Raw genomic sequence first — 20,211 nt, 5'->3', positions numbered from 1 at the left:
GTGGTTCTTGTTTTCACAAAGGGGAGGCTGATCCCAAACCCCAGCTCTGAACACTCTCAGCTGGAGCAGAAGCAGGGTTCCAGATCAGAATTTTGTGGCTTGGGTCCATATGTGGTTTTCCGTGTGCATGTTTCAAGGAAACGCTGTTGGGATAGCGGCACAGCCATGCCTATATTTACTTTTATTTCTTATATTTAGAGACACATTTTCAGAAGTGGGGGTGGGGGAGGAGGAAGCAAAGTGCAGCCAGAAAATTTGCCTGCACCTACTGCCAATATCCACTTGTGGAAGCAAGTCGAGGATCTCAAGGGCAATTTAAGCATTCATATTGGGAAATCTGGTCTCTGTTGGCATGCTTTCAGAATGGGCTTCCTAAATTTCTCCAGCAAAGTGTGCATGCACAGTATATGTGCAGAAGTGCCACCATTGTGTGCAAAGCAGGTAATTGTACTCCCAAATGAACACTATTGTGCAATTAGCCAATCTGCATATACAGATATTCACTGTACGCATTCTGACTTTGTAGGTGGAATGTCAGAAGACGGTATTGAAAAACTAGCCCTTATTCACCACATTGCCTGGTATCATACCTTCTTGGTTAAAATGATGGGGAAATGCTCTTTAAAACACAAAAAGAAAAGGAGGACTTGTGGCACCTTAGAGACTAACAAATTTATTTGAGCATAAGCTTTCGTGAGCTACAGCTCACTTCATCAGATGCATGAAGTGAGCTGTAGCTCACAAAAGCTTATGCTCAAATAAATTTGTTAGTCTCTAAGGTGTCACAAGTACTCCTTTTCTTTTTGCGAATACAGACTAACATGTCTGCTACTCTGAAACCTGTCTTTAAAACACAACTGAATTCATGTTTATAACACTTTGTAACCACATCAAGCCACTACAAAATGGACTGTCTCTGTTGTCTCTGCATGAAAGGGACATATCCAGCTCTGGAGGGTCTCGTAAAGCCTTTATACCTTAAATTCTTCCTGGTTTGTGAAATTGCTTCTTTGTGTGTACTGTGGTATTCTCCACTGGGTCCATGAATTTTGCACAGGAATATTCAATTGCGTAAGAGAGAGCCTAACCCTAACACATATGGGTATGTTGCTATTTGAAATCCATATGCAGCAGCTGTCCCCTGTAGCCTAATTGATAATAGTTCCACATAATTGATATGTCCATGCTTCTCCCAGGCAGGAAATCCCATGGAGTGGAAGCTCGGAAACTTCTAAAGCCTTCCTGGTGGCTGATAAAGCTGCATTGCAGACCTTAAAAAGTATCCATTTAATCTCAGGAAAATGAAGAACTTTCCTTTGCCTCTGGTTTTTGTGTTCACTTTCTACTCCGAGTATGTTTATAAGAGGGTGGTTTAATGGATTGAGCACAGCATTGCGAGCCAGGGACTCTCAAATTCAAATATAGGCTCTGTCACTGAGGCCTGGTCTACACTAAAAAATTAGGTTGAAGGAAGCCGCCTTAAGTCGACCTGATAATGTATGTGTCTACACTATCGGGTCCTTTACGCCGACCTAAGTTGCTTCTAATGTCGACTTCTGTAATCCACCTCTGCGAGAGGCGTAGTGCTTAATTCGATGTTCATGGGTCGACTGCGAGGTAGTGCAGATGCAGCATTGTGTAATTCGACTTAATTGGCCTCCAAGTGGTGTCCCACAATGCTCATCTGTGACCACTCTGGAGATCATTCTCTACTCTGCTGCACTGCAGCCAGGTACGCAGGAAACAGCCCCTCCTCTACTAAAGTCCTGGGAATTTTTGATTTCCCATTTCCTGTTTGATCAGCACTGGGAGCATGCCAGCTTGAGCACAGCTGATCATGGAGACTACACGCCCCAAATGTGCTCCAGGAGGTGGTGGATCTCATTGCTTTGTCAGGAGAAGAGTCTGTGTGCAGCAGAGCTCCGATCCAGCAGAAGAAACGCCAACATCTATGCAGAGATCGCTCGTGGAATGGGGGAGAAGGGCTACACGAGGGGGACATAGCAGTGCCGTGTGAAAATAAAATAACTTTGCCAAGCTTACCAGAAGCCAAGGGAGGCGAACAGTCATTCTGGGGCTGAACCCCACACGCGCTGGTTCTACAGCAAGCTGCATGCGATTCTCGGTGGTGACCCTAGCAGTACCCCCACAAGCAACATGGACACCTCACAGGTGGTGAGTCTAGGGACAATGAGGAAGACGGTATGGTGCATGAGGCGGAGGAAGAGGAGGAGAATGGGAGACAGGCAAGTGGTGGATCCATTCTCCCTGAGAGCCAGGAAATATTTTTAACCCTGGAGCCCTGTGGGTTGCAGGACATCACGGTGGCCAACCGTGATGCTGGGGAAGGCACCTCTGGTGAGTATACAGTTACAATCAAAGTCCAGTTAAACTTTAGTGGGCGCACGCATTTGGTGGTATTGCACATTTACTGTGAAGAAAAACCGAGGTGCTGTGGTTCTCTGCTTCCAAGAGGCTGCTCCAGCTACGCAAAGGGTGGCCCCCGAAAAAGAGTGTTTATGTGGAGTGGGATAGCCCAGGAATCCTCCATGGATATCTCTAGGAAACTTTCATGGAGGTACTCTGCAATCCTTTGCAGAAGGTTTCTGGGCAGGGCAGTCTTATTTCTTCCACCATGGTGACTCATTATTGAAACGGCTTTTCAAAGCCTCGTGGATACGCAGCGCCCTTTGCTGTGCTTTTCTTATTGCCCTGGTGTCTGGCTGCTCAAAAATGGCTGCCATGCGATCTGCCTCAACTGCCCACCCCTGCGGAAAATTTCCCCCCTTTTTTTCCACAGGTATTATGGAGCACACAGCAGGCAGCTATAACCATGGGGATGTTCTCTTCACAAAGGTCCAACCTTGTTAGTAAACTTCTACAGCGCCCTTCCAAATGACCAAAGGTGCATTCAACCTCCATTCTGCACTTGCTGAGCCTTTAGTTGAACTGTTCCTTACTGCTGTCCAGATGGCGAGAGATTGGCTTCATGAGCCATGGGAGCAAGGGGTAGGCTGGGTCCCCCCAGGATAACTATAGGCATCTCAACATCATCAATGTTCACTTTGTGGTCTGGAAAGAAAGTCCTGGATTGCAGCTTTCTAAACAGACCCAAGTTCCTAAAGATGCGCACGTCATGAACCTTTCCTGACCATCCTACATTGATGTCGGTGAAACGCTCCTGTGATCCACCAGTGCTTGCAACACCATTGAAAAGTATCCCTTTCAGTTTATGTACTCTTTGGCAAGGTGGTCTGGTGCCAAGATGGGGCTGCTTGCAGGACATCGCCGTGTTCCACACAGCAACCCTACTTCAGCCCTGGAAATACTGCAGGAGAAGGCACAAGGTGTTTGAGATGCTCACAGCAAGAGTGCACAACTGAGCAGGCTCCATGCCTCTGGGCTTACGGCATACGTGCGGCAGTTTTAAGGCACAAAAACCTCTGGGTTGTTTGCCATTGAGCACAGTGCATCATGCGATGTTGGCGCAGTGTTCCCTTTCTCCCCTGTGACAATGTTTTGATCCCATGGGGCATTGCACAAACTTCCCAAAACACACTGTGGCAAGTTGCACTTTGGGATAGCTACCCACAATGCACTGCTTTGTGCATCGATGCAGGCATTGCTAGTGAGGACACACTCCATCGAGACAATGAGCATGGTGTGGCCATGCACAATCGACTTAATTAATTCTGAGGCTCGAGGTCGAATTAGATAAAGTCAACTTAATTTTGTAGTGTAGACAAACCCTGAACAGCTGTGTGGCCTAGTGCCAGTCACTTAACCTCTGTTGGTTGGATTCTGCTGTCCCTTGCATCTTTGTAACTCCAACAAGTCACTGGAATTATGCCATCTTAAGTGAGAATAGAAATGGGTCCTTCTTCTTTGCCCTGTCCTACAGGGGTGCTGTCCGAGCTAGCAGAAGTAAGGCATTCACTAGGGGTATGTCTACACTGTAGATGGAGGTGTAATTGCTTGGGTTTTGGCATGGCCTGGCTATGCCAGTATGGATGGAGGGTACCTGGCAGACTTGGATAATGCACACTGAAACCCATGCCACCATGTCTTTACTGCTATTTTTAGCCAGTAGGGTAGATTAAAGTTAGCACAGGTGTGCCAATCTGTCCTGCAATCAAACCTTCGACTGCAGCATACACATAACCTAAGTGTTGCCATCAGGTACGTGGGTTGTTAAAGTGCTACTGTGTCCATCTGTGTTGTAACAGCAGTTCATGTCCCTTTTCTGTTTCCTTCTTTTTGGCCTTTTAGGGCTGAGCCAGTTCTTTCACGAATCCAAGAAAACCGGAAAAGGGTTATTCTTCCATCCATCGACAATATCAAGCAGGACAACTTTGAGGTGCAGCGTTATGAGAACTCTGCCCATGGATACAGCTGGGAGTTATGGTGCATGTACATTAGCCCTCCCAAAGACTGGTGGGATGCTGGTGACCCTTCACTGCCAATCAGGTATGTTGTGGAGCCAGGACATGCTCAGTAATCAAAGAGAGCCAGTGAAATGGAATCATAGAATCATAGAATATCAGGGTTGGAAGGGACCCCTGAAGGCCATCTAGTCCAACCCCCTGCTCGAAGCAGGACCAATTCCCAGTTAAATCATCCCAGCCAGGGCTTTGTCAAGCCTGACCTTAAAAACCTCTAAGGAAGGAGATTCTACCACCTCCCTAGGTAACGCATTCCAGTGTTTCACCACCCTCTTAGTGAAAAAGTTTTTCCTAATATCCAACCTAAACCTCCCCCACTGCAACTTGAGACCATTACTCCTCGTTCTGTCATCTGCTACCATTGAGAACAGTCTAGAGCCATCCTCTTTGGAACCCCCTTTCAGGTAGTTGAAAGCAGCTATCAAATCCCCCCTCATTCTTCTCTTCTGCAGGCTAAACAATCCCAGCTCCCTCAGCCTCTCCTCATAAGTCATGTGTTCCAGACCCCTAATCATTTTTGTTGCCCTTCGCTGGACTCTCTCCAATTTATCCACATCCTTCTTGTAGTGTAGGGCCCAAAACTGGACACAGTACTCCAGACGAGGCCTCACCAATGTCGAATAGAGGGGAACGATCACGTCCCTCGATCTGCTCGCTATGACTTGTAGAATAAGGAAGATGGCCCAGAAGTTGTGGCAACGATGTCATAGACTGAGAGTAGAGTCTGTGTTCATATGTTACTGTGGTGAGGGATTTCACTTTTCCAAGTGGAGGACCATCATATTATTTCACGTTGCATTCATACTCAGGGAACCGGTAAGGAATCAGGACTCCATTGCACTATACAAGCAGAGGTTTTAATTGTAGATTTTAAAATGTCACTTTACTAGAAAATAATTCAGGTTATTATATTTATTGTTAACTTTTTAAATTCACAGGAATGAGCTGATTTTTCTCATATAATGTAATTTGTCGGACAACGTCTAAGCAGCTACAGGACTGTTTTTACCTGCTACAGTATATTGCTCTTTTATAATGTGCTGCTATGGGCTTGGCTGCTGAGGGGGTGTTACCACCAGGCATATTTTGCCTGCTGTTACAAATGTAGGCATGGGAAAACACCTTCGTTTTCTCTCAACTCCAAGAACACAATATCTAGGCCTATAATCTATTTTCTTTAAATATGATTTTAAATCCCTGCTGACAACAAAATGATCAGGATATCATCTCACTAAACAGGTATATCCTGGAAAAATCCGTCTCGGGAAAAATGGTGTAATGGAGATAGAGCTAATGGCTGGAAGCTGAAGCCAGAGAAATCTAAATTAGAAATAAGGCAGGTTTTTTTTAACCGTGAGGGTGATTAGCCATTGGAACAAACTACCAGGAGAAACTGTGGATTGTCCGTCTCTTGACTTCAAATCAAGACTTAGAGCCCTTTCTGAAAGTTATGTTTTAGCCAAACACAAGTTATTGGGCACAATACAGGAGTAACTGGGTGAAATTTAATGACTTGTGATACGTGGGGGGTGGGAGGGGTTCAGGTTAGATGATGTAATGTTCCCTTTTGGCCTTCAGCTCTAGGACTCTGTGGTCCTAAGGACATGCTAACAGTGTGGTCACCCCTATAATTTCCTATTCCACAGTAACTTTTCAGTGACCGAAATGTTGGACGTGGAAGCACTAGCAATAGAGAAGGCCACAAATGTGAATTAGATGTTTAGCTCCCATGGACTTACAGTGGAACCTGAGCACCAAACTCCCATACGTACCTTTGAAAGTCTTCCCCAAAGTACTTCCCCAAGAATGCAGTGGGTGGGAATGGAGAACTGTTATTGCTATTGTTCACTTATGTATAGCATTATTGTTACTGATAAATTACTGATCTTTTACTAGTGCCCCAAGGTCCCAATATTGATGTTTCTTCATAGTATACAGAGACAAGCGTGGTCCTTCCTCCTAAGAGTTTACTATATAAATAATATGGGACATAGGAAGAGTGAGTGAAAGGGCAATAACCCGTCTAATCTATGTTAATGTACAAATAGACATTTTATTATTTCCCCCTCCCCTAAGCCTAGCTGTCATTGGTTGATAGATTTCTTATAGGTGTCGAAGGGGATTTGAAGGGTTGGAGCTGAGTACCATGAATAGAGAGCAGCCTGGAAGCACAAAGACATGGGTGAAAGGTGGACAGGAGAAGACTGGCATTGTACACAGCATGGATGAGAAGGGGGGAAATGCAATAAGAGGGAAGAGTGTAGGATTGTCAATTTTATACTCGCACAAAACTGATCACCCTTGCTCCGCTCCTGCCCTCCCCCTTCTCAGAGGCCCCACCCACTCCATCCCCCCTCCCTCTGTCGCTTGCTCTCCCCATCCTCACTCACTCATTTTCACCAGTCTGGCTCAGGGGGTTGGGCTGCAGGATGGAGTGAGGGCTCTGGTTGGGGGTGCAGACTCTGGGGTAGGGCTGGGGATAGAGGTTGCTCCAAGCTGGGATCGAGCGTTTGGAAGGTGGGAGGGGGATCAGGGCTGGGTCAGGGCTGCAAGCTCCGGGCAGCACTTACCTCAGGCAGCTGCCGGAAGCAGCCGTATGTCCCCTCTCTGGTTCCTACGTGGAGACGCGGCCAGGTGGCTCTGCGCACTGCCCCGTCTGCAGGTGCCACCCCTGCAGCTCCCATTGGCCGCAGTTCCTGGCCAATGGGAGCTGCGAGGCTGGTGCTTGGGGCAAGGGCAGCGCGCAGAGCCCCCTGGCTGCCCCTATGCCTAGAAGCTGGAGGAGAGGACATGCTGCTGCTTCCAGGAGTCACGCGGAGCCACTGTAGGCAGAGAGCCTGCCTTAGCCCTGTTGCGCTGCCCACTGGACTTTTAACAGCCCAGTCAGTGGTGCTCCCCGAAGCCACCAGGGTACCTCTTCGACCGGGTGTTCTGGTCGAAAACCAGACTCCTGGCAACCCTAGAAGAGTGGCTGATTGAGGAAGGGGAGGGCTGTGGAGAGCCGAGGAGTCAGTGGATAGATATGAAAAATGGGGATGATGTGGTCAGAGCAATAGGCAGGGAAACTGTAGGCAAATATGACAGGTTTCAGAGTAGCAGTCGTGTTAGTCTGTATTCGCAAAAAGAAAAGGAGTACTAGTGGCACCTTAGAGGCTCACTGTATTTTCCACTGAATGCATCCAATGAAGTGAGCTGTAGCTCATGAAAGCTTATGCTCAAATAAATTGGTTAGTCTCTAAGGTGCCACTAGTCCTCCTTTTCTTTTTGTAGGCAAATAGCAGCTGCATGGAGATTGCATTGGAGTGTGTGTGGGAGGGGTGGCAAAATGGAGAGATTGCAACAGCTGAGATGTCAGTGACAGGGGCTCTGAGTGAAGTGCAGGCAGAGAAATAAGGCCCAATTTTAGATGCAAGTCAGACATAGTCTGAATGTGTGTGCAAGGGAGAAGGCAGAGTCAAAGATAACACACAGTGTATGGGTCTGAGCAATGGGGAGAATGGTGCTTGTGTCAGTGATGGAGGAATGGAGCGGGTTTTGGAGGAAAGATAAGGAGTCAGGCTGATCTGTTACCTCTCCCTCCCTCACCCATCACCTAGATGAGCTAGAGAGCTGCTGCCTTCCATATGAGTCAGGAGTCAGTCGTTCACCTGCTTTGTCTCGCCCTATGGCAGCTGATCCGCAGGGTCCCTGCTAAGTAACTCTTGCGCTTCTTTTAAAATAATGTAAGACCAGAACAGGCCTCCTTTGATCCAATTCTGCATTTTCTTGCCGTTGCTGCTGTTTATGGATATGGTGTGGCTCTCCCACGTACTGTAGGAAGCACAGATACTTCCCTGATGATTAAGAGCTTGTTGTTTAAAAAAAAAAATTCCACAAGAAAACAAATGACTAGCACAGAAGATCATCCAGTAATGACCTCTTCTGTTAAGATGCGGGAGCCCCGAGTGGGGGCTCTGCCGGGGGGCGGGAGGTTCCCCAACTATAGAACTCACTTCCATAGGAAATCGTTGAGGCCAAGAATGTAACAAGATTAAAAAAGGGTTTGGACGTTTACATGGATATTGAGAATATCCAGAGGTCATAATTCATTCTATGGATGCAATGACTCTGTGGAGTAGTGGAAGGCATTGTGCTTTGTGTGCAAGTGTTCATTGCCATCTAATCTGTATCGGAGCAGATGAATATTCTCCACAGAATTTAGGGGCTTGATGCAGAAATTATTGGGTCAGGTTCTTTGACCTGTGTTATTCAGGAGGTCAGACTAGACTGTTGTCATGGTCCCTTCTGGCCTTAAAATTTATAAATGATAAAAAAAATTGTGGAAGTGATATTAAACCCAATTCTTCAGGATTTAAGACAGTCTCAATTATCCGAGATCAGGATAAGCCCTTATGTGGAGGGCAAATGACCTCATATCTGCCTACTGCAGGGTTCTTACGTCTGCCTCTGGAGCATCTAGTTCTGGTAGCTTTTGGAGACAGGATCCTGGACTCAGTGCATCTCAGGGCTCGTCCACTGTGACAATTCCGATGTTCGTGACTGCCACCTTTGCTATTGTGCAAGAAACTTAGGAGGACTAAACAGAAAAGCAGAGATCTGTGAAGACTGATGGAGATACACTACAGACCCACATGAGCAGTAGCAAGAGGTGCCTACATAATCATTTGTCTTCACTTCATTAGAGAGTCCAGTAACATGGACACTGACCCCTCAAGCTGAGAAGAGTTGAATCACTTGAAAGTAAGAGTCAAAGGCTTAGAGAGAATATGGATTGCAGGGCACAATGCTTTCCAATAGCTATATGGAAAAGAAATGCCAAAACAGAGACAATAGCCTCAGAGAAATGTTAAATAATTTAACAACTTGCTAATTATTAATATGCATTATTAATATGCAAAAGGAGAAGCGTTATGAGGAAGATAAATGTGTAAAATACCGCCTCTTTCCATTATAATGGGTATAATTCTGTATACAGACAGAAATAAACTGCTTCAATTATTATTATTAATAAGATTATTTGCTGTATAGTGCTCTGCACTGTACATTTTATGGCAATGTTTACTTGAAAGGAATGGCTGTGTTTTACTCTGTAATTATGCAAGGAAACATGGGAAAATTTTAAATTACAATATGCAAAACAAAGTTAAAAAGATCTTGCCTATTTCAGATAGTTGACCTTTTAGGATAAAGGAAGGAGAGTGAAGTAAGGAGTTAAGTATTTTTTGTTGTTGTTTTTTTCCTTCAGTTTTGAATTTTTGACATGCTTGGTTTTTAACAGTCCTTGAAGAGCCTGATCAAGACTTATGTGTTAAAAGAGGTGGAAAGGAATGGTCTGACTTGCTCCTGGGTATCTGGTCCTACACAATCTTTATTCTAGACCTACAGAATATGCAGCAGCAGAGGCTGGAGACAATGTGTTCGGAGACAATTTTCTCCCCTGTTTAATTCATAAGAGATAATTATCCAGGCAAAGCAAGATGATAGCAGGCAACTCATCTAAAATATGGCCCAGCCTCAAGATGGCTCCAGGCTCCTGCTTTATATCAAGCAAATATGCTCAGGGCTGGATTTAGGGGCAGGAGACCTAGGCAACTTCCTGGGATGCCAGGCTGGGGGGCGACACCGGGCTTGGGGTGTTGTTTTTGTTGTTAGTGACAAACAGGAAAATAGGATGTTTGAAGTAGCATGATTCAGGTATTCCATATGTGGGTTCATTTTTCATTAACCTCCTAGAATGTTCTGGACCTTTGTAGAATCTTGTGGAACCTTCCAGACTTTCTGAGAACTACCTCAAACCTCCTAGAATGTTGTCAGCCCTGCCCTCATGGGTATATAAGGGGTAGAGTGTTGCCGGTCCGTTTAATATGACAGGGATAAATCATGCAGGCAAATTGTGGGTCAAAGTCGTGAAATGGGCTACAAATTCAATACAAAATAAGGTATTCAAAAGTTTTACAAATGAAGGGGGGCAGCGCCATTTAGCCTGTGGCCAGCCTGGTGATCAGCTCTCTAAATGTTTGTCTAGTCTAAGCTTTAAGGAGGCAGTTTCTTCTTTAATTTCGCTGGTTTCAATGGGTGTCTTTTGTAGCTCATCTTCCAAGCAAGCCATTCAGGATTTTACATCACCTACACCTTTTGAGATTGAATCCTATCCGTCTGTGAGGAATTCTTTCAGGGCTGAGACAGCTTGGGCTAGGTTTTGCTGTGACCTTGTCGTCTCTTGCTTCATCTGTGTAGGGCAGAGGTGGGCAAACGACAGCCCGCGGGCCACATCCGGCCCACAGGACCATACTGCCCGGCCCTTGAGCTCCTAGCCGGGGAGGCTCACCCCCGGCCCCTCCCCCGCAACCTCAGCTCGCCGTGTGGCCAGCGCTGTGGGTGGCGGGGCTGCGAACTCCTGCCGGGCAGCATGATGGTGTGGCTGGCTCCGTCTGGGCTGCGCGGCTGCCAGTCCTGCTGCTCTGAGCAGCTTGGTAAGGGGACGGGGAGCAGGGGGATTGGATAAGGAGGTTCCGGGGGGCAGTCAGGGAACAGGGGGCTGTTGGATAGGGCGTGGGAGTCCTGGGGGGGGTCTGTCAGGGGGTGGGGGTGTAGATAGGGGTCAGTGAAGTCAGGGGACAGGGAACAGGGGCGTTGGATAGACGTGGGAGTCCTGGGCGGCCTGTCAGGGGGCGGGGGTGTGGATAGGGTTTGGGGCAGTCAGGGGACAGGGAACAGGGGATGGTTGGATAGGGCGGAGGTTTGGGGAGGGCGGTCAGGGGATGGGGAGCAGGGGTGGTTGGATAGGCGTGGAAGTCCCGGGGGTCGTGTCATAGGGTGTGTGGGTAGGGGGTGGGGCAGTCAGGGGACAGGGAGTGGGGGGTTTGGATAGGGGGTGGGATCCCGGGGGTGGTGGTTAGGGGCGGGGGGTCCTGGGAGGGGGCAGTCAGGGGACAAGGAGCAGGGGGGTTGGATGGGTCGGGGGTTCTGAGGGCGGCAGTCAGGGGGCAGAAAGTGGGAGGGGGCGGGGGCCAGGCTGTTTGGGGAGGCACAGCCTTCCCTACCCGGCCCTCCATACAGTTTCGGAACCCCGCTGTGGCCCTCGGGCCAAAAAGTCCCCCCATCTCCGTCCCCCCCCCCCCCGGCGTAGTGGATTCAGGCTTAGATATGGATTCAGGCTTAGATATTTTATTGCCTCTCATTTTTTCATTTGAATCCTTATTCAATCATTTGATTTTTATGCAGGAGATTAATTTAAATGTTTATGACAGAAACTTATTGCCCATTTGCTAGGAAAATAATTATTAGAGATGAGGAGTCTTTCAATAGGTGAGGAGTCAAGAAGTCTGGGACTAAGTAGCCATCTTTCTCTTGAGTACCATGTGACCCTAAAGTAGGCTTTTTAAATGACTAGGCAGGATAAGGTGTAATTTTTGGATTCCATGAAACATTTCCTCTTTCATGTTTCTTCCTATAATGTGAAAGAATCTGCTATATAAAGATGTCCTGACACTTAGCACTCTTTTATGCATGCAAACGATTTATGAATAGACCTTCCTTGCCAAGCTAACTGAGCTGCTGTTGACCAATTCTGCCAAAAAGATAAAATCATGATTACAATATAATGGATTACATCTAAATTAGAACTCCCACCATGAGAAGTCAGTAAGTGATACTTGAAACAATCATCTTATGATTAGATCATCACCATTGGGCTCTCTTGATTTGCGTTTCTTGATGGAGTATTTTTTTTAGTTTGCGTGTGTGTATACACAAAATATTGTGTCTGTGTGTATCCAGTTTTTTTGTCATTAATGGTTATTGATCAGCATTTACTGGGAGTTCAAAGAAACATAATACTTCAAAGAAAAAGAAAATAACCTAACACCTCCTGTATTGTGCAGGATGCACCAAAAGGTCACTTGGAAATGCTGTGAAATCACTGATTGATTATCTTGTCTAAAAACAGCACATTCCAAAGCTGAAATTTATCTTCTCACAATGCTCAAAGAATTATTAATTTCATAGCTGGCAGAGTTTGATTTCCAGGCCTTTTACAGTACAGTGGTGGGACTCTCAGCCTCCCACAATTGGGATGCTATTTCAAAAGGTACCAGTTTCTCCTCTCTCACTCTTTCAGTTCACTGAAGTCAAACTCAGTGAAACAGAACCATTATATCAGTGACCAATATTGGGAAGATTTATGGCCAGACACGCTCATCATACTCTATGCAAGACAGCCTCATGGTTTGTTAGGATCTGTATATTTGCAGGACATCTCAAACCCTGGGGCTCCAATTCAGAAAAGCAATAAAACACAGGCTTAAATCCTTCCTTATTCAATATAAGAGCACTTCAGCAGATGTGTAAAGTTAAGTGCCCTTCTCAAACAGGGATGCTTGCCTGACTTGAGAGTTGGAGTTGTCATTTTTCTCTGATAGTGATTGTAGAATATGCTAGCCCCTATGCAGAAGGAAATGTCTTGGAACTCTGCTGTACGGTCTGTGGGTCCATTGACAGTGTTGTGAACATAACATTCCCAAATGGTTATAATGGGATTTCCTGACATTTTCAGTGTACCTTCTACACTCGACTGGACAGATCAATTCTATCTGACATGCAGAAGCACTGCTGCTGAATACCTTTACTTACTTTGCAAAACACCCACTTAATGTCCTTGAGCTCTGAAAGCGCACTTCTAGGGCTGTCTCAAAGATGACAAGCAAAGGGTCCTATTTAAACAGCCTGGTGTACATTATGACAGCTCTGAAACAGCTGGTTGATTAAACTGGATAATGCTATATCATTTTGTTGTTGTTTTACATAGTATTTCATTTCTTTGTGTTGAGAGACAGATGACTATTCATTTAAATGTAATTTTTTTAAAATGGAAATCATTGTTGGGAGTTATTGATTGCCAATAACTAGGAATGCAGGATAGATTTCTTTCATGAGAAGAAAAAAAATGGCCAAGGTTCATTCCGAAATAACTCACCTGATTATCCATCACCACAATATCTGAGTGCCTTACAAACATTAATGGCATTATCTTCACAATGTACCTGCCAGGGAGGAAAATATTATCCCTGTTATACAGATGGCAAAGAGGCCAAGATTTTCAAGAGACCAATGACTCTGGATGCCTCAATTTTTTGTTGCCAAGCATAAGACACCTTGAGAGGACACAATTTCAGAGCATGGGTGCCCAGCACTTAAATCAAGCCCCATTAAGGTGTCTCCAGTTGAACTGCTAGTTAATCTTGAAAATTCTGACCAGGGAAATTAAGTGACTTGCCCACAGACATACACACCCATTGACAGAGCTGGCAATAATAATAATTAATACCTACCTATAATGTAGTGTTTCATCAGTAGATCTTTAAGTGCCATCCCCATTTTATAGATGGGAGAACTGAGGCAAAGAGAGGTGAAGTCACTGTTCAAGGTCACCCAGCAGGCCAAGCCAGGTGTGGAACCCAGGTCTCAGACTGGGCCTGAAAATCAAACCCAGATCTCCTGAGTACCAATCTAGTGCCCGCAAGACAATGCAATATTCTATGGTATTATGCACTTTTCTAACACAATTACGTTTCCCTTTTGGTGCAAGGGAGAAAAATCACACTGTAAAGCCCCAATGAGCATATATATATAGTTATATCCTACCCCCACTGAAGTCAATGGGAATTTTGCTTACCAATACTCTGTAAAGCTTGACATGACTAATCCTTCCTCCTTGAAGTTAGTGGAAGCTGCAGCTGCTCAGTACCTATGAAACCTTGCAACCTCTTTTAGTACATAAAGCTAGTGCAGGTCCCAAAGCCCATTGACTTCCTAATGCTTCTCCCAATCCTGACTTGGTGGGTTAATGGGAATTTGCACCCAGACAAGGGTGTATGCTATCAAAGATGCTGATGCAATATTGGGGACTAAGTGTGGATTTAGGTGTCTATCTTTAGCCATCACCCACATTTTAAAAGATGGACTTTGTGTTTATTGTATATTGTTATAGTATCAATCATAGGGCTTAAGTGGCATACAGATCTTGTGATGAACCCCTGCACAATAATGAATTTCACCCAGAATGAGGGGATTATGTGTGTGTTTATTACCTTTACATAATGTTTTATTATAATAAATTTTTCAGCATTTATCTTGTGTTTTTCCCCTATGTTTTCCTCTTAGACTTTGACTTTCAGATTGAATTTAATGATAGTGAAAAGGGCCACACTGATAACACAGGAAAGTGGAGTTCTCCATTTTATGCGCCTGTTACACGTAGAAGGTAGGGCAAGCTTTCCTTGAAGTTCTCAGCTAATGTACCACTGTGAAAAGTGCCATCTCCAGAGGTAGAAAGATATTTCAGTCATCATATTCACTCATTCAGCCTCTTTGCTGAGATGGCCAACAAAGTGGTCAGTATGCTTATGGTGAGGTGACTGCTTTCCCATTAGGTTCAGCTCTAAATATGTGATCCCAAGTCCACTAAAGTCAATGGAAAGCCAGCTGGTTTTTGGATCAGGCCCTAAGATTCCAGATCCCAAGTCTTTTCTAGTTCTCGAAGCACTCATCTGCTGATGTTGATCTTTACTCTGGACTTGTGCAGATTCAATCCTATCAGTAAATGTGCTTGCTTTTTCGCCACTCATTGGTGGATTCCGTCTTCTCCCAGTCTAGCCCTTGAGAATCCTTGCAGGCGACACTTCAAGTCTGAAGTATTTGTTTTGCACAGGACAAGCACATATTTTTAGATTGGTCTTTACTATCAAGTAGATTTCACAGAATAACATCTGTAGTCATGCATTTTGATGGCAAATGAGTTTTCAGGCTCAGGGGAGCTCACTTCCATTCTGCCTTGTAAGCTTTTACAGGTTAACCTATTATGGCAGCACATCAAAACTGCAATATATTGATTTAGGCAGGCTTGCTTAGCTATTATGAATATTTTACCCAGCATTAAACTATTAGTGTGGCATTTTTATCAGAAGACATCTAGTAACTCTGAGTTTATGCAGACCATTAATCGTAGATGACAATGGTTGGACCTCATAAGATTAGGCAGAATTATTGTGATTATTTATTGTTTCTTTGGTGTCAATTATTCTGAACAGTCCCAGACCATCTCTGGAAACTGACTTTAGACAAAACATAGGAATACTTTATTTTTTGTTCATTTCTGGCAGGATTACTGCTTTTAATGAGATGGTACAAACTGCAATAAGATTTTTATTCCTTTGTAAACACAGTGAGTGGAATTTTCAGAAGCTTTCAGCTCCAGCCTGACGATGCTGTCATTGAAGTCAATGGTGAAACTTCCCTTGATTTCAATGTAAGACAGTGATAGACCATCATCGAATGCTTTTGAAATCCCAGCCTGGTCTTTCTGAAGAACACTTTGTGTAGCTTTTTGCTTGTGTTATATGTGAGACGTATGAATGCAGTGACAGCTTCATAACAACTGTAGAGCTATCATCTGAACTATTTATATAGATTCGTACCCAAAGAGGGGGAGGGGCACCTATCCAAAGCTCTATGTACTCGTGCAATAAATTGCTACAACAAAATCAAGCTGTTCACAAGCCCCCAAAATCCTCTCCTCCCAAAGCCCACCTCTGCAACAGCCTGCGTATATGGCTTGGCCTTGCACCTTGTCCTGAAGGTCAATAAATCTGGGTAATTTCAGACAACAGAAGAAGCCTGTTTTAGACCAAAGGGCCCTTCACTGAGTACACTCTCTTGCCATCTCCCGCTTGTAAACTGAGGCAGGTTTTAAATCTTAGTGCAGTGGCATCATGGGGCAAAGAACTGTTTATTTAATGAAGATGGAAGACTTATACTGGGCTATAGAAAGTGAGGTAACAACTATACCATACGCGTTGCATGGACATTGTTTTAGTGTTTGATCCTGCACCAATTGAAATCAAAGGCAAAATTCCCATTGACTGCAGAGTATGTAGGATCAGAGCCTTAGACCAGGCTGGGAAGAGCACTTGCTTGCAGGCTTATGCTTGATTTCACTGTGATTTACTGTTGCTGGAGAGGCCTTTGGTAATAAGCACCTACACATTTAAACTTTTTAATGAATAAATCATACAAGAGCCTTATTTAATGCAATTTCCAGTTATTCTGGTTTCCAAATGGGCCAGTCATACAGCTAGGTCATTCTTTTTTAATGTATTTCAGAACTTTCCCCTGGCTGGAACGAAGCAGAAGAGAGGCATATGAAAATAAAAAATAATGGAGGGTGGGGAGGAAGAAGTGAACTGATTTATTTTTTTTTAAACTCAGAACAGGTTGGTCTGGTTTCAGCTCACAGGACGGACAGATTTGGGTTAGGATCTTACTTTTTCACCCATCCCAAAGTTAAACCACAATTATACATTTTTTTACCACCTTCAAAGTACTTTATTTTACAGGAAGCTTTCACCTCCCTTATCTTGGATTTATCTTTCGGTGATAAGCTTTGCAATGACAATCCAAGCTACGCGAAAAACACAGCCTAGTTGATTTTCTTGATTTTAATTTTAAATTGATTTTTAAATGAGAGAAAATAGCGAATGACTTATTTTGACGAGAGAACTGAGCAAGAATACCCCCCCACACACACACACCATTTATAAAAGGTGACTTTACTCTGCAGAGGGATACTTTAAGCTCCCAAACTTTGCAGATTCCCTAAGGAAATTCTGTGTGAGGTTTGGATAGTTGAAGGCTATCACAGCTTTGGTTGTCTGTCATGCATTTTATAAAGAATTCTATGTCCGGTCATTTTATAAAGAATTCTATGTCCGGTCATCTTTAATGTTGCGGAATTTAGTGCAAAGTGTCAGGAAAAGGAGCATCTGATCGTTTGTAATGTTGTCTGGTTTAATAAGATTAACAGATTTGTCTCATTGCCCGAAGAGCTAAATACCCTTCATCACTGAAGTATCGGGACTGTGACTATGTGTAGCTGTTCCTTTTAATTAATAGAGGGAGATGTTAGTAATAGACCTATGGGATGAAAAACAGTACATCCTTTCCAAGAATATCAATATTATACCTTTTTCAAAGATTCTCCTCTTTCCTAAGGCTGCTGTTGTGATTAGGAATGACAGCTGCAGGTGGGTCTACTTGGAAGCCAAGGGCCTGATCCAATACCCACTGGAGCCAATGGAAAGACTATCAATGGTCTTTGGTTCAGGGTCTCATACATTGTCTGTATGTCAGCACAGGTGTAGCAATGACAGAGATTCTGACATAAACTAACCAAGATTAAAAAGCTGCAGAAATAATGGACAACGAGGTCTTCTTAAATGCGTCTCAAGAAAGGCATCTCCTCCATGCCTCTTTTGACAAAACATTCCTAGGTGGAGATTTGGGGGGTGGGGTTGAATTCGTTCTAAGGTGCTGGGTAGGGTGTTAAATAGCTGGCATGTTCACCCCAGAGGTGGCTGCATTTCTACAGTGAGTGAAGTGATTCCTCTCTCAGGCTGCAATTCAGCAAACCAGGCAAGCATATGCTTAAATTCATCCCTATTCAGCAAAGCATTTAATTATATGGTCAATTTCAGACACGTGCTTAAGTTCCATTGAATTCAGTGGGACTTAAGCTTGTGTATAACTGCTTTTTGAATTGGTAGGACCAAGTCTGGAAGTCGTTACTGAAGCAAAGCTCCCACTGATGTCAGCAGAAACCTTTCTTGAAGGCTTTAAAACTGGGCCCAATACAGGGAACCTTTAGGGCTTGTACCTGGTATAACAGTCCAACCCTTCCAGCATGAACACAGTTATGTTGGTATAAAAGTGCTTCTACCTATATAGTTTATTCCCGTTTGGGAAAGGAAATAACTATACCAGTATACGTCACTTTTACACCAGTATAACTACCCAGATTAGGGTTTTTCCTGGTGTAATTATTGCAGTAAAAAATTATTTCCTCCCTAATTTTACCAGTAAAACTTGTAAGGGTAGACCAGGCCTCAGTCACACAAGTAGCCGTACCGAAGTCAAAGTTACTTGGAGAAGGAAGGCAATCAGGACTTGGCCCATAATTTGTAAAGCGTTTGTGGGATAAAAGTTACTAAATAAATGGAAGATAAATAACAATAAATATTCTCAATAATAATTAAACAAACAAACAAAACAACCCAGGGCAAGAGAAATGTACTGAATTTGTGTCATGCTGGAAGAATTGCTTATAAGTTGTGCATAAAGTGGATGTGTAAGTCAAAGTCAAACTGAGCCTGTTCTGTGGTCTGTTCACACTTCCCCTAGGAGAAAAGCTATCTTTGATTGATTATACTAATGTCTTTTAGTTTTAAAACATAAACGAAGGAAAATATACTGGGGGGTGAATTGGCTCTTTGAATTTCTTTTTTATTTGAGCAGATGGCATTTAAATGATTTATTGGCTAAGAATAAGCTATTCTTATTAAGAAGCCAAGTATTTAATGACTTCTGAGGTGGGTGTTCAAAACAAAGAAGTGATAATAGAGTCGATTGCACTTAGTGACAAAATATAGCAGCCCTTCATCAAAGAGACTTAAAAGTGAATCTTTGAGAGAGAGTGCTGGGGGCTATGATTTCCTTTTATGTGCACTTTAATTCACTGTCTTTTTCACTCAGTGTTGCATAAATAGGTATAGTTTAAATTAAAAGATCCTTATTATCATATCCATAAGTGTTTGCTCCCTGAATGCTCCATGCTGCCTCTATACTGGAATGTTGGAGGCTTTACAAACTGTATTGGCCCAGTTTTGCCCTGCGCACCTAACTCTTCTGATCTCTGTATTTGCCTGTCTAAATTGAGCTAAATTTTGAAACAAGTAGCTACATTGTGCCTGCAAAATGTACTCACACAACTTACATGTTTTATGGACAAAATGGGTCACTGGAAGGTAGCAGGAGCTGTCCTTAGAGCACAGAGACTGGGATTCAGGAGACTTGAGTTCTAATCCCCGTGCTGCCAATAAATCCATATGTGACTGTGGCAAGTCACTAAACCTCTATCTGCCCTCGTGTCCTCACTAGAAAACAAGGAGAAGTTTTTGTTACCTTGGCCTCTCTATTCAGACTTGCGCTAATAGTGATAGTGGTTTGCAGGGGTTTTTTGTGTGAAGTAACTGAATGGGGACCACCAAATCTTTTCATCAAGGACACCAACACAGTACTTATGACTGTATACATTTTGCCTGCTTTAAAATCTTTAGCATCAAAAACTGACCTAGGATTCTCGGAAACAGCAGCTGCTGTACATGTCATCTCTCTGGGCCTCTTGTTCAATAGTTCTCAGCTAGTCAAAGAAAACACTATTTTTTTTCCCAGTGAAAATATTTTCTTTCACCAGTTGGCCTTACTTCATAGCCTTCACGTAGCCACATTGATTCTAGGGAGCTCTCTTTGTTAAACAGTTCTTACTAATGGATGAACCCGTTCAATGAGCAGGTATATGAAGCATACTCCAGTAGAGGTGACAGTGAAGCTATTGGTCTAATCCAAGAGTTAAGCAGTAGCACTTCTGAGTTTATTTATTTAGTTATTTAAAGTCCAGATGGTCCCCAATGCTTTCTCCTTCTGAGTTCCCCTCGTGGCTCATTGCAGCTATAAATCTGAATCTATGCCTGCTTGATTGGTTTGGATCAGCAGTTGAGAAAACAAATATATGGGATCTTGAGCACCTCAGTTATATGGAAAGACAGTTATTAAGCTAAAATTTTGCCCGTTAGCTAGTAAAGGGAGAAGATAACACTGTATAGTTAGATGTCCTTGGGCTGAGTAGTCGTGGTAGTTGACAGAAGAGTCACACCCCTGA

The 20,211-nt window shown here is 43.9% G+C and overlaps 1 protein-coding gene across 2 annotated transcripts in view; it reads left to right on the top strand.

Annotated features, from left to right (window-relative positions):
• The window catches only part of GALNT17 (polypeptide N-acetylgalactosaminyltransferase 17), a 288,971-nt gene that overhangs the window by 125,167 nt on the left and 143,593 nt on the right, over positions 1-20,211 (top strand). For both annotated transcript variants that reach the window (XM_073315115.1, XM_073315116.1), the window contains one exon: positions 4,270-4,467. In XM_073315115.1, the coding sequence (XP_073171216.1) occupies positions 4,270-4,467 (198 nt within the window). The remainder of the gene's footprint in view (positions 1-4,269; positions 4,468-20,211) is intronic.

The sequence above is a fragment of the Lepidochelys kempii genome, chromosome 17 (genome assembly GCF_965140265.1).
Source record: "Lepidochelys kempii isolate rLepKem1 chromosome 17, rLepKem1.hap2, whole genome shotgun sequence".
NCBI lineage: Eukaryota > Metazoa > Chordata > Testudines > Cheloniidae > Lepidochelys > Lepidochelys kempii.
This window is presented reverse-complemented; position numbering and strand designations above follow the sequence as displayed.